Raw genomic sequence first — 14,996 nt, 5'->3', positions numbered from 1 at the left:
ACCGCTTTATCTGTCCTGGCTAAATGCTAGTTTTGTGAGACATTTAGCCTTCCCTGTCGGAAAGCTCTAGTGCCACAGTAAACTCCCAAGATTCCCCAGCACTGAGCCAGGTAGTTAAAGCAGTGTCAAACTGGATTATTTCTGCAGTGTTGATTGGACCAATATCATACCTAGCCCCAAACCCAACCTGACCTAGGCCACCATACTTCACCTCTCATATTAGTGTCAATGGAGTTTATCACACTGGGGCTGATTTCGACATTAAAGAGAGATTAAAGTGCATTTATAACTTCCTGCAAATAATAATAATAATAACAACAACAACTTTTATTTATATCCCGCCTACTCCAGTTAGGATTGAGGCGGCTTACAATCTTATACATAATAAAATAACAGTACTCAATAACCTCAAATTCTATCCCCCCTAAAATAACAATTAAATCATGTATACATTAAAATACACTAAAACCAACAAAACGGAAGATCAGGTACGGACTAGCTGGACGATGGTCGATCATCGATTCAGTTCACTGGCTGGCTGATATGCTATTCCAAAAGGCTATTGGAAGAGAAATAAAGTGAAAATGGCAAGTAATTGCGCGAATGATTATCACATGCAATGGCACAAATAAAGTGATATTGGGAATGCATTGTTGCTGAAATACTGAAAGTAAAAAGATGCACGTTAATGCTTCTTTGTGACCACTTTAATGGCAGGTTTTGTGCAACGTCATGTCAAATCGTTTCTCATAATTACCCAATTTTTCTGGGATATTCATGGGATGAACTCCCAATCTCCTTTGGTGATAAACCCATAGAATCATAGAGTTGGGAGAAACCGCAGGGGCCATCCAGTCCAACCCCCTGCCATGCAGGAAATCACAATCAAAGCATCCCCGACAGATGTCCATCCAGCCTCTGCTTAAAGACCTCCAAGGAAGGCGACTCCACTACACCTCGAGGGAGTTTGTTCCACTGTCGAACAGCCCTTACTGTCAGGAAGTTCCTCCTAATGTTGAGGTGGAATCTCTTTTCCTGTAGCTTGCATCCATTGCTCCGGGTCCTGTTCTCTGGAGCAGCAGAAAACAAGCTTACTCCCTCCTCAATATGACATCCATTCAAATATTGAAAGGATGTGGAGGGTGGAAGTGGAAAAGCTGACCTCATTTTCCGCTCTGGCCACAGAAGCTGTCAGTGTTTAGGAAGTGGCAGTTTCTTGGCCATGAAATTTCTTGCTTTAAAGGAAACAGGCAAAGCTTGGTGGCAATGACTTCCATGCAATGTAACAACCTGTAGAGATTTGCAACTGGCATGGGACAAGTGTGTAATCATGTTACATTTTAAAAGTAATATGATGAATCGGGTACAAAGTTAGTTTAGGTGAATGATAAATAATGTTTCCACATGAAGCTGTTTGCTGCTATAGTTATACCAATCCTAGAGTGCACTCTCCCTTACCAAAACAAAGAAAGAAAGCACTGAGTGACAGCAAAGTGTTACTTACAATACATTGTAACAAGCTACAAATTACTTTGAAAATTCTATAATATCCCCAAATATTTCCTTTACACACCAAACTTTGGAAATGGGGAGCTCTGCAAAATGCATAATCATTTCCTTTTCTTTACACTTACTGACTTCCTCTAAGCCTCATTCTACCAAAGAAAAATGAGAATGAAGAAAAGGTTATTACAAACTTGAATAGTTATGTGACGAGATCTAGAATTCCAGTATAATTTCTTTTTATTAACCTCTGTGATTTTATTTTTAAGGAGGGAAGACTCCATAGTAGTGATTCAAAAATACCCTTAGGTGAAGCTACATTGTAGAAATAAGGCAGTTTGATGCCACTTTAAGTGACGTAGGTCCATTATATGGAATCCTGAGATTTATAGTTTTACTAGGCTTTCAGCCTTCTCTCTCAATGGGGCTTCACAAAACTAGAAATCTCAGGATTCTTTAGGATGGTGCCATGGCAGTCTAAGTGGTGTCAAACTGCATTATTTCTGTGGTGCAGATGTAGCCTGTTTCCCTTCAATATAAGTAGCTGTATTCTGTTTTTATCAGTGTTGTGAGCCACCTTGTGTCCCACGTTGGGACTTATTCCATTCCTTTCCAAACCACTACAATGTCCTTAAGCTTATTTTTTACCTAATCATATGTATTTATATGTTTGCTGAGAATTATCAGCCAGAGAGCTCTTGGGCCTTGCTAAACTACAAACCCCAGAATTCCACATAGGAATTAAAGTAGAACGATAGCACTATAACATTAGAAACACTGCACTACATTGTTATAGCTATGGGCTGCCTCCTGTGGTATTCTGGGGTTTGTAGTTTAGTGAGGTGGTTTTAGAGCTCTCTGACTGAGAATTCTCAACACTCTTCCTTGAACTACAGATCCCAGGATTCCACAGGAGGCAGCCATAGCAATTAAAGTGGAATAATAGCACTATAACAGTGTAGTGCAGATTGTCCAATGGACAATACTGACTTGATGATAGTCATGGTAGCCTCTGCAAAAACAAATTGGTTTCAAAAACACTGCTTGAGGCTTTGGTTGAATCTGCACTGGAGAAATAATACAGCTGGACACCGCTTTAACTGCCATGGCTCAGTGCTATGGGATGCATAGACTTCTGCCAAGACTCACTGTAATTCTGGACTACGCATTATTAATAAAACTAAGAATGGCACCTCCATACCCTTCTGCAGCAAAATAATACTGAGGCTGTGTCTATGGTACAGAATTAAAGCTGTTTGACACCACTTCAACTGCCATGGTTCAAATGCTGTGGAATTCTGGGATTTGTAGTTTTGTAAGACATTTAGCCTTCTCTCTCAGGAGACTTATGGTGCCACACAGGGTGACCAGGTGTCCTCCTTTTGCAGGACTTGTCCTCCATTTCAGCCATCTGTCCAGGAGGAATTCCTGACGAGGAAGTATTAATTTATATTTCCAGGAGTGTTTTTTTCAAAAGCTTTTCTTTATCTTCCTTGTATTGGTCAATGATCGAATAAATTACAGATCCCAGGGTTTCACAGCATGCAGCTGTGGCAGTTAAATACAGTGTAATGCTGTGTTATTTCTGTAGTGAGGATCCCACCCTCAGAGACTGCTATGGTCCAAAACACACTGCAGAAATAATCCAGTTTGAGACCGCTTTAACTCCCCTGGCACAGTCATAGGGAATTCTGGGAACCGTAGTTTTGTGAGCCATTTATCCTTCTCTATCAAAGAGCTCTGGTGCCACAATAAACTCCACTTCTAAAATTCCATTGCATTGCATCCAGGGCAGTTAATGTAGTTTCAAACTGGATTATTTCTGCAGTGTGTTGTGGCCCTTACCCATCTATACTGGTTGAGTCTTAACCGAAATCCAAAATACTGCTAAATAACAAAATGTTTTTCATGGGTGGCTGAGATAATGACACTTCTGGGTTCTGATTGTTTGGTGCACACAACCTTTGCTTCATGTTCCAAATTATTGCATAAAGTTCCTTTCAGTCACATATAAAGTGTGTGTGTGTGTGTGTATGTATATGAGAAACACACATATATATACACACACACATACACACACATATACACACACATATATACACATACACATACATATATACAAATACACATACATATAAAGTAAGAATATATATATGAAACATATATATATATGTATATATATATACACACACATAGACACACACACATATATACATATATATGAAACATACATATAAAGTGAATATATATATATATATATATATATATGAGAAACATGAGGGCAGGGAACCGTCTAATTAAAAGATTGTATGTACAGCGCTGTGTAAATTTACAGCGCTTTATAAATAAAGGTTAATATATATATATATATATATATATACACACACACACATATATATATATACATACATACATATAAAGTATATTATATACATTCTATAAACATACATATAAAGTATATACACACACACACACATATATATATACACACACATACATACAAACATACATATAAAGTGTGTGTGTGTGTGTGTGTGTGTATATATATATATATATATGAAGCATACATTAGTTTTTGTGTTTAAACTTGGTTCCCGTCTCATTATGTATGTCTATGGAAACAGAGGTATTCCAAAACACTGGTCCAAAAACACACTGCAGAGACAGTCCAGTCTGAGGCCCCTTTAACTGCCCTGTGACTCAAATGCTGGGGAATTCTGGGAAGTGTGGTTTTGTGAGGCATTGTTCAGCCTTGTCAGAGAGAGAGCTCTGAGAGCCAGGGCTGTGAAAGGGGGCCTCCGACGGGGCTGTTTCTGCAGTGTCTCTTTTGGAACAAATAAAGAACTAGTGAAGGAACTAGAGACAGAAGCGCTAAAAGCGAGCCTCCTCGGCACCCGTAGCCCTAGACTTCCGGCGCTGTCAGCTGAGCGTGGTCACATGACCCTGAATCGCTGCTCAGTCTGGGTCAGAAGAAGGAGAAGGAAGGCAAGGCAAGGCCTGGAGCTTCTTCTGGGGTGGCTCTAAGCTTGGAGCTGGGCGTCTGGCAGGTATTGGAGAATGGGCTGGAAAGAAGGGAGGGAGGGGGGAAGGGTATATTTGCTGTTGTTGCTGTTGTTGTTGTTGTTGTTGTTGTGTGGCTTCAATTGGTTTCCCACTTATGGCCACCCTTATCATAGGGTTTTTCTTGTTAAGTTTCTTCAGAAGGGTTTTTGCCCTGGAGGCTGAGAGAGTGTGACTTGCCCAAAATCCTGGTCCTCCAGAGCCCTAGGTCCCAACACACGCTGCAGAAATAATGCAGTTTGAGAGTGCTTTAACTGCCCCTGGGAATTGTAGTATATTGTGGCACCTGAGCTCTCTCTCTCTCTCTGACAGAGGAGGCTCAATGTCTCACAAAACTACAGTTCCCAGAATCCCCTAGCATTGAGCCAGGGCAGTTATAACCATCTCAAACTGGATTATTTTTGCAGTGTGTTTTGGACCGTAGTGCGACACTCAAACCACTGCACCAGCATGGCTCTCTGAGGACTGTTGTTGTTGTTGTTGTTGTGTACCTTCAAATAAATTCTGACTTATAACAATCCTATCACGGTTCTTGGCAAGTTTCTTGAGAAGGGCGGATGCCGTGTCCATCCTCTGAGTCTGAGAGAGTGTGACTTGTCCAAGGGGTCACTCGATAGGTTTCCATGGCCAAGCCAGGATTTGCACCATGGTCTCCAGAGTTACAGTCCAATGCTGAAATTGTTACACTGTGCTGTCTCTCCTTGGAATATTTTTATCCCTCCTTTTATCAAGCGCTGGTTCTCAGGCTGTTCTCCTCCTCTAGGCTTTGTGCAGAGGGATCTTGTAACACCTTTGAGACCAACTGAAAGAGAGAAGCTGCTATCATCAGCTTCCATAGACTTGCATTTACTTCTAAGCTTTGGTCATCATAGGGGTTCCCAATTTTTGTTGTAGTTTTTACTTTTAACAGCCGTTGTTAGTCCTGTCTTTTAAGAATTTTACTAATCTGTACTGTTGCCGTATTTAGGCTTGGGGTGCATACACACTGCAGAAATAAAGCAGTTTGACATGACTTTAACTGCCATGGACACCCCTGGGAAGACTGTTCCACAATCCACAGCTGAGAAACTTCTGCCCCATCTCCCAATGGCAAGCAGCAATTCCCCCACTCTCTTTCTCATTCTTTGTTTCCACTTCAGATGGAACAGAGATATGACGGAAAGCCTCTGTAATGGTAATGGCTTCTATTTTTACAGAGGCTTTCCTTCATATCTCTTTTCCATCTGAAGTGGAACAGGCGGATATTCAAAACAAAACACTACGGAATTAGTGTAGTTTGACACCACTTTAACTGTCATGACTCTATCCTACAGGCTCCTGGGATTTGTCGTTTAGTGAGGCACCAGAGCTCTAACAAACCAGGCTGAATATCTCAACATATTACAAATTTGGTCCACAGAATGGAACCATGACAGTTAAAGAGGTGTCAAACTGCTTTATTTCAGTAGTGTGGATACATCTTAGGCCTCCATAGCACAAAAAAGGCCAAATTAGTAATATAAATGAACCAAGATACAGATGCTACTACTATCACCAGTAATAGTAATGGTAATCCTGTTTAAAACCTTTTTGCTTCTTTTACTGGAGACTTTTGGTTTTCAAATTTGCCCATGGAATTGGTTGAATCTTGATTTTTGTAAGTTTTGATTATGTTCCCTGTTAAAATAAAATCTCAGTGTCATTAAAGTAGAGGTGAACTTACTTATGCCAGGAGGAGGAACAGTTGTGTAGTCTTTGAGGTGGGACTTATTGGCACCAAAGTAGTGCAGAAGGCAGCAGTAGGTGTCTCATCTAAAAACAGATAACTGTATGCTTCCACTTGAAGAAAGGCAAAGGTTGGTCTCATTTTTGTGTATGCGAAAACGGTCTTGAGGGAGCTTGAGCTGGTTATGTCTGGTAAAACCTGATAGTATTTATGAAAATTCTGTCCCAAACATGGTTTAATGAACACACTAAAAACTAGGGAGGTTGTTTTGGCATCAGTGAGTCAGACTAAACCAGAAGCTCCTTAAGGAAGGAGAAAAGAAAAACACTGAAGGTCACTGCTTCTGGTACATAGTGATATTAAACTGTGTATCTGTTGTTCCTTATATATAAATTGAGCTATACATTTTTACTGGAAAATGAGTCTTGCAGTGTTCAATGATGCTTATTACTAGGAATGGATTATAATGTGAAATTTACCCTTTAGTTGGAAAATGGAAATGGTTGGGGAGGGGGTCAGAAGGAAATCACAGTCAGTGGTCACAGGAAGCAGAACATAAAATCAGGCAGTAGTTCCTAGACACTAGAGCCAATTTTGCTTGAATATAATAACCCTAACTTTATTCTGTCAGGAAATCTGGTGAGCTGCTGCTAGTCAAATTTAACAGTACACAACTAAGTGGGCCAATGCTCAGTATGTCAGTTTCCTGTTTTGGATTGTGCAAAGAAAGGGGAAATGTTCTTTCTATTTATGTTTCAGAAAATGGATGGCACCACTAATACATTGCTCCAAGTCAAGCTAGCTGAGTAAGGGAAGAGGGAGCAGAAACAATATATTCTATAACCTAAAAATTCTAGTATCGAACTCTTCCAGTGCTACCAGGTTGAAAGATGTAATGCTGGTGTCTTATTACAGCCTTTTTCTTCGCTAGTCCTTTGGTATTACTTGTGTACTTTGCATTAGATCTTTCCCCTTGTAATATAACTCTTACATGGAGTAAGTAACATGCTTCTGGATTTGATGAATTAGAGATACTTGGTGTGTTTTTTGAAATGCAGAATTCTGATTCTGCCCGCAGGTAGTCCAATATGAGAGGGGTACATTGCTGAATTGAAGTTTATTGTGTGAACTAAAACATACTTATGGCTAGATTTTCTGATCTCAATCAAACTAAATTATTTTAATGAAAGCATATCAGCTGAAACTTTTTTCACTTTTTATGTGAACTAATATTTCTTATCTTTTTTTCTTAACAGAACTGTTAAATCAATATAAGAATGGATATCCGGGGTGCTGTAGATGCTGCTGTGCCCACCAATATCATTGCTGCCAAAGCTGCAGAGGTCCGAGCTAACAAAGTGAATTGGCAGTCGTATCTCCAGTAAGTGATGAACTGGTCTCAAATTTTTTGAAGACAACCCCAAAAACAGATGTGAAAAAGTGAACATATACCCATATATTTCATTAGTTGAAAACACACAGACAGATACAGGTTTTGGCTTTTTGCTTCCTTTTTTACTGACTCCCTCATGACCACAGAGCCAGAACAGATCCCAGGCTTCCTTGGGAGTAACAGAAAGTTGGGCATCATTCCCTCTTCTCTGGAGCTTTGTGATAGCAAGAAAGCTAGAGTGGTGGAGTAGCTATGATGTTGAAATGGGACTGGAAAGTTTTGTGAGAAATGAAACTCAGTGAGTTTCATTTTTAATCTTTAACACAAGCAAAATCAGTCATATATGGAGAGAGAAATCCCAGATATCCAAGCAAGTTTCAGGAAAAGGAAGAGGCATTAGGGACCGTATTGCAAGCATATGATGGCTAATTGAACATACATTGGAATTCCAGGAAACAAATCACCATGTGATTCATAGAATACAGCAAAGCCTATACATTTGTCCCTCAGAATTCGTGGGGGATCTGTTCTGGACCCCCCCCCCCCGGTGAATATTCAAGCTCCATAGCTTTGGATGGCTGTGTGTTCCTGCATGTGGCCATGTGCACGTGTCACGAGTGCATGCACCATTAACTTTAATGGAGGTCGTCCCTCCATGAATAATCAAAACCGCAGATCTCAAGTCTATGAAGACGGAGGGGCAAATGTATAGACCATGAAAAGCTGTGTGACATGTGAGTTCCACTACATTCAATACTTTCGATAAGAAATTTGTACTTGAGACAAGAGGCTATTTCCAGGACAGAATTTAGAGAAACAGCTTGGCAAGGGCATCAGGCAAGGATGCATTCTATCACCCTATCTGCTCAACTTGTATTAAAAAAAATATAAGGAAAGCATGTTTAGACTCAGAAGGAGGAGTGAAGATAGGAGGAAGAAACATCAACAGTCTTAGATATGTTGACTTGGGCGTGTTACAGACCGCCCAGAAGGGGTGGTCTGCCGCCGCCTTCATTTGCAGCGCGGAGGAGCCCTAGCGTCCAAACCGTGAGGCTCCTCCGCGCTACAAATAAGAAGCGCAAAAATGGCGCTTCTCTTTGCGGCGCGCATATGATGCCGTGAGGCACCAATGGCACACTTGCAGTGTCATATGCACCGCGTGACGTGCGGACACAGTGCATCCGCTACGTAAACATGGCGGCCCCCGTGTGGAACGGGCGCCGCCATTTTGTACGGACTCAGTCCATATTAGGGTTAGGGGCGTCCGGAAGTGACGCCCCTTTCCAATCCTAATACGGACCCAGTCCATACTTAATGCCCGTTTGTAACGGGCCTTGGAGAAATTACTAAGGAAAGTCAAAGAGGAAAGTGCCAAGGTAGGCTTAATGCTGAACATAGAAACAAAAGTAATGACCATGGAGGAAACACATAGATTCAACCTAGACAATGAGGAAATTGAAATAGTTAAAGAATTCCTATACCTTGGATCAAACATTGATCAGAATGGTGACTGCAGTGAAGAAATACAAAATAGACTAGAATGGGAAGGACAGCTGTGAAAGAAGTAAACAAAATCCTAAAGAGTAAAGATACACAAATGAGCACCAAAATTAGAATCGTACAAGCCGTTGTCTTCCCCATCACCATGTATGGATGTAAGAGCTAGGCGCTTGATAGACAGGCCCTATGGGGCGCCGTCATCACGTGCGAGGGCCGGTGCTTTTAGATGCTCCTCGCCCCTTGCACGTGACGAGGACGTCAAAATGGTGGCACCCTGTACGTATTGGCGCTGCCATTTTGACGTGATGGACGCCTAGTGTCTGCACATCTCAGCGTGGTTTTGACGCCCCAAGTGCGCCATTGGCGCCTTGCGGCGTCACTACGACACCAGAAAAAGAAGCTGCTTTTTGCGGCTCTTTTTGCTGTGCGAGGGAGCCGTGCGGTTTGTCTGCTGCGGCTCCTTCATGCAGCAAACTAGGGTGGGGGCAGACCGCCCTTTTGTGCTGTCTGTATGCCGCCCTAGACAGTGGATAAGAAGAAAATCAGTTCATTGGAAATGTGCTGGAGAAGAGTGTTGAGGATAAAGTGGCCAGCCAGTAAGACAAACAAATCGGTCCTAAAGAGACTTAGCTTGAAATTTCCCTGGAAGCCAAGGTGATCAAACTGAGGCTGTTGTACATTGGCCCCATCATGAGAAGGCATTGTTCATTAGAAAAGAGAATAATGCTAAGAAAGATAGAGGACAGGAGAAAGAGTGGAAGATCACACTCCAGTTGGATAGACAATGGGCAAGGCCATGGATCTGAATTTGCGGGAACTAAGCAGAGCAGTGGAGAATAGGGGGTTGTGGAGCTGTCTCATCCACAGGGTCACCATGAGTTGGGGACGACTGGAAGGCCACGTAGGGCAAATACCGAGTAATCATCAGAAGATTGACGATAAATGCAAAATTATAAGGAAATTAAGTGGCCTTTGCTCTGTCACGTGAACAGAAGAAGGACTTTACTTCTTGCAAGGGAAATTTCTAATGAAGAGGAAAATTTGATCACAAGCTACTGTGTCATTGACTGATGGAAATAGTGCTTTTCAAAAATAGTATCCCTTTGCCTGACATACAAGACCTCTAATGAACAGCTGCTTTCTATCATAATATTGGAATTATATGTCTTTTACTTTGACTGAAAAGATATCAGAGTACTGATAAACATAAAAAGGTGTCCCTTGTTGCCTAAAGCCTACAGGCTCATCAGCCTGTCCCTGTATGGCAAGGAATTTTGATCAATTGGCATGTTAAGCATCTAGAGGGCCAAAGGTTTTCCTCCTTGTCCTAAGTTTATTAACACACCAACCCAACCAGTTAGTTAGTATTCTAAAATGGTTTTCCACATTGGCATATAGTGACTGTGAGAAAAAAAAATACTGTATTGGAATTAATTTTTTAAAAAAATATTTTTAATTTTTTTGGGCTGTTATAAGCTTCCAAAGCAACATGCTAAGCAATTCTGAACCAGGGTGGGAACCATGTGGTTCTCTAAATGTTGCTGGACTGGAGCACTCGTCATTCTCATCATTGCTTATACCGGCTAGGTCTGCTACGTCTTTCAGTCCAGCAGTATGTGGAGGGCTGCAAAATTTCCACCCTCTAAATCTTAAGAGAAGGTAAAGTAATAATCTTGACATTCAAAGTGAAAGGATTTCATCTTGGTTTACCTTTCCAAGGTAATGTTACAAGTTAAATTAACAAAGTAGTTCAAGTGAAAAACAGCTGAAATGACATAGTTACTAAATGTATGGTAGACCTCTACCAGTTTTGTACAATGAAAGCTGTACAAAACTTTTGACCTAGATATTTGGATCCACAATCTCCACAGTCCCTTATGATTTACAATGCTGAGAGGAGTGTGTGTGAGTAGTAGGCCAAAACATCTGGAGTTTAGTGTTTTTCCTTTTCCTTGGTTTTGAGTCTTCTTGAAGAAAAAATGTGGTTTTCCTTTTCAGCTTTGTCACTCCATTTAAGATGAGGTGGATTCCTGTATCCACAGAAGTAAATAGTGTAGAAGACATTTTATGATGACATGACTTCATGAGTTCTGAGAATCCTAGATGTATTGCCTTTTCCCATGGACAAATATGATAGGGGAAAAGTAATTAAATAGATGGTGTAGGGGAAAGAGATTTGAGATTCTTGAAGTTTTAGAAATGTTTTTCACTCTACATGAACTGTAGATTGAAACCTTGATTTACCCCTCTCTTCTTAGTCTTCATTAAGCATGTATATGTCTGAGCATTTGAGAGGAATATCTTTGTTTTGAATTCTGTATGAGTAGTTCTCATGGCAGCCGCACAGGCACTCAGTGCTGTTGAAAAGGGCATGCAAAATGTAAAAATTAAAAGCTGCAAGTAATGTTGAAATGCCTCTTTTATTAACTGATTTATTGTAAAGATTTCTAATTGTTCATTTATTGTGAAACTACTTTATGCCAAAATACAGTAGGTTGGCCTAGTTTGCATATGTCAACTGTTTTGTGGAAGACAATGGCTCCATCTGCGCTGCATAAATAATCCAGTTTGACACCACTTTAACTGCCATGGCGCGATGCTATGGAATTCTGGAAAATGTAGTTTTGTGAGACATTTAGCTTTCTCTGTCAGAGTGCTCTGGTACCACAACAAACTACAGTTCCAAGAATTTCATAATATTGAGCCATGGCAATTAAAGTAGTGCCAAACTGGATTATTACTGCAGTGCTGAAGTAGCCAGTGAGTGCTTCCTTATCTGAAGTAGAAAATATATTGTTGTATATAAGGGGAAACATGTATTTTAGAAGAGGATCCCCCCTCCCTCATTTTTCTGCAGAAGCAGTAGTATGGCTGACTTTATTTGGGAGACCCCGACTCACAGGCACAATATCAATTTTAAAAGTAGAAAATGGATGCACTCTTGCAAGTCACTTTTATTTTTTTTAAGGTTCTTATGTTCATTACTAATTTACTTAATAAAATGTATAATTGGCAGATGCCTCTGTTCATTGTATCTTATGTCCTTGCTCATATGCACAAAGAGTTTGAATGAATCAAAAGAGGCACCTACTGGGATCTGGAGAAATGTATACGGGTAATTGCTCCTCTGAATGCAGGGATGCTTTGAGTGTGTGAATGTGTGCTTCTTGAATACCAAATCCCTAGGGTACATCACAAATCTCTTTTGAATGGGAGAACATTTTTTCCAAGGCATTTTGTGACAAAGTACTAGGATAGGATCTACTTAGCCAAGAAAAAACCAAGTAATTAACTTGAGTGTTTCATGACTATCTCTTTTGATTCTGCCTTTCGGTAGTTGCCAAAAAAAAAAAAAAAAAAAGGTCTACATCACCATTTCCATCAGAAGATTGTGTCTGTTGGCAGCCCAGATTGGGTTTCACACAGTATATGTATCCAAATTTATTGAATATGTTTGGGAAGTTAAGTGATCATAGTAAGATAATATGTGGACCACCTGGGTATTTAAAAAAGGGTGGATGCAAATGGTTAAAATAAATAAATAAATAACAAAATCTGGAAACATTAGAATAACTTTTGCTTTATGTTTTCTTTACCAGAGGGCAGATGATCTCAGCGGAAGACTGTGAATTTATTCAAAGGTTTGAACAGAAAAGGACCCCAGAAGAGAAACAGGAATTAATACAAAATGAAGGCAGTCAGGTAATCCAATGTCTCTTGGAAATAGTCTTGTTTTCTCAGTGGCTTTTGTCATTAGTTTCTTGGTTTAAAGACACATGTTTCTCTGCTTCTGAATGCAATAGAGTTTTGCTGATGTTTGATAATTTGTAGTGGTATACTGATGCCATTTTAAGATTCATTTACTCATTCACAGATTATAGAAACAAGCCTGATACTGCATTTAGCCTCGTTACAGTATGGCCCTTTAAATGTAGGTGCAGGTTTGTTTTAACATGAAAAAGGACTGGCCACAGCAAGTTTTTTGATGAGCACAAAACTGGAAAAAAAAGGAGAACTGGCTGTTTTATTGTGGCATTAGTTGTGAATATATCATAAATAGCTACTTAACAGTGCTTAAGCAAGATTAATTTTTCCTTAATTTTCTGAGTTTTGATTTACATCTAATTCATATATCTATTCATATGATGGCACTAGATAGATATCATTTCATAGATCCTGTTGCTGATGTTAGGGTGTTTGTTTTTTGCACAGTGGTTACTCTGCTTTTGTAATGCTCCCTGAAAATTTACATACTAGTGCAAAAATATGGTTCAGCGGTTTCTTCTCTTTTTTTGCTTGTGATCAAGGGATTCAATCCAGGGGATCAGTGGTTTACCAAATGATGCTAGACTCCAACTTCCATCAGCCCTAGCTTGGCATAGCCAGTGGTAAGGAATGATGGTAGTTGGAGACCAAGAATAGTTGGAGGGTCACAACTCCCCCTCTCTGGTATAGAAGGGATGATGTGGTTATTCGTTCAGATGGGTAGTGCTGCTTAAAACTGGGTCAGACTAGAAAAGTATGATTATAATTGATCTGTTTTAATCCAATGTTTCTTCAGTGTTCAGGAGCATTTGGGGTATTTGGGAAGAAAAAGATAGGGAGATCCTTCTGCACTAGGGTGCAGCTTCCAGAATCCACAGATCTTTTGGGGGGATTGGGGGGAAGTATTTGTTCCCCCCCCACCTAAAATGTCCTACATGCTCATCATAATTCTTTACCATGATTTGTATAACATACAGTGACATTTGTACTGACTGGAGGATATCCCATTTTCCTCCTCTGATCTATAAAACTGAATCAGTTGAAATTTGGTCCTCTGAATCTGTGACCTTCCATCCACAGTGTATACATTAAATGCAACATGCCATTCTATACTCTGGAATAAACAAGCTGTCATTGTCACAGTTTGGCAGCCTATGCCAGAGTCAGCTGAAAGTATTAACCAAAATAAAAAAAATATTGAGAACTGAAAGGACTGGAAAAACATAGATTTTCAGTGTCAGGTTGCAACAACATGGATGCAGTTTACAATGCAATGAAATTTAAGGCAGGAAAAAGCAGGATTCTGCTCTAGTTAATCCTATGGTAGCTGTGTGTGGTTGCTTATGACAGACACGGTAAACATCAGCATCCTCTAGAATCTTTCACTGAGCATGCATGAACTGTAAAAGGAGGAGAACAGATAAGCCTGCCTTACCAGCTTCCCCCAGTTTGTTTCTTGTGTTAAAAATAGAGAGACATAATAGATTTATAAGTTTGCCATCAAAATGGAAATCATATGAAAGGTGGAGGCTGGTGGAAGAAAAAAATTGTTCCTGGAAGCTTTGGAAGAAGCTTTCAAGTGGCCTTTAGGAAGTTGAAAATGTTTTTGCTTTTACAGGGCTTACTTGATCTTCTTGTTTCATTGTTAGTTTTGGGTGAAAGGTATGCTGAAGCTTATTGAATTGCTGTTTTCTCATTCACTCTCTCCCCCCTCTCTCTTTTGTGTGGTATTGCAAACTATTCCTATTCTTTCCATGTCATTTCTGTCTCTGGTACCAAAGATTCTGTTTAAAGAAATAATGCCCAAAAGCAGATCTACTTTATTAACTGAGCTATACTTGTATTTTAATTTCTTGAATTTCATTTTGCCCCTAGTGTGCCAAAACGTTCATAAACTTGATGACTCATATCTCTAAGGAACAGACAGTTCAGTATATTCTAACCATGGTTGATGATATGCTGCAGGTAAGTTAATTAACGTTTTTATTAATCTTTAGAGCTCATTGATATGTTGGGGGAGGCTAACTTCAATGTTAGTGGCTTTCTACTTGGTTCACAACATATACATTG

General features: G+C 40.0%; 1 protein-coding gene across 1 annotated transcript in view; it reads left to right on the top strand.

The window, feature by feature from the left end:
• The first annotated feature begins 4,437 nt into the window (after positions 1-4,437).
• The window catches only part of ATP6V1H (ATPase H+ transporting V1 subunit H), a 43,012-nt gene continuing 32,453 nt past the window's right edge, over positions 4,438-14,996 (top strand). Inside the window, exons 1-4 of the mRNA XM_089517305.1 lie at positions 4,438-4,550; positions 7,525-7,649; positions 12,761-12,863; positions 14,802-14,891. Coding sequence (XP_089373431.1) covers positions 7,546-7,649; positions 12,761-12,863; positions 14,802-14,891 — 297 coding nt within the window. The 5' untranslated portion in view covers positions 4,438-4,550; positions 7,525-7,545. The remainder of the gene's footprint in view (positions 4,551-7,524; positions 7,650-12,760; positions 12,864-14,801; positions 14,892-14,996) is intronic.

This window comes from Sceloporus occidentalis, unplaced genomic scaffold (genome assembly GCF_023333645.1).
Source record: "Sceloporus occidentalis isolate IW3139 unplaced genomic scaffold, rSceOcc1.0.p SCAF_3, whole genome shotgun sequence".
In the NCBI taxonomy this organism is placed as follows: domain Eukaryota; kingdom Metazoa; phylum Chordata; class Lepidosauria; order Squamata; family Phrynosomatidae; genus Sceloporus; species Sceloporus occidentalis.
Note: the sequence above shows the minus strand (reverse complement) of the source record. Positions and strands in the feature narration are given on the sequence as shown.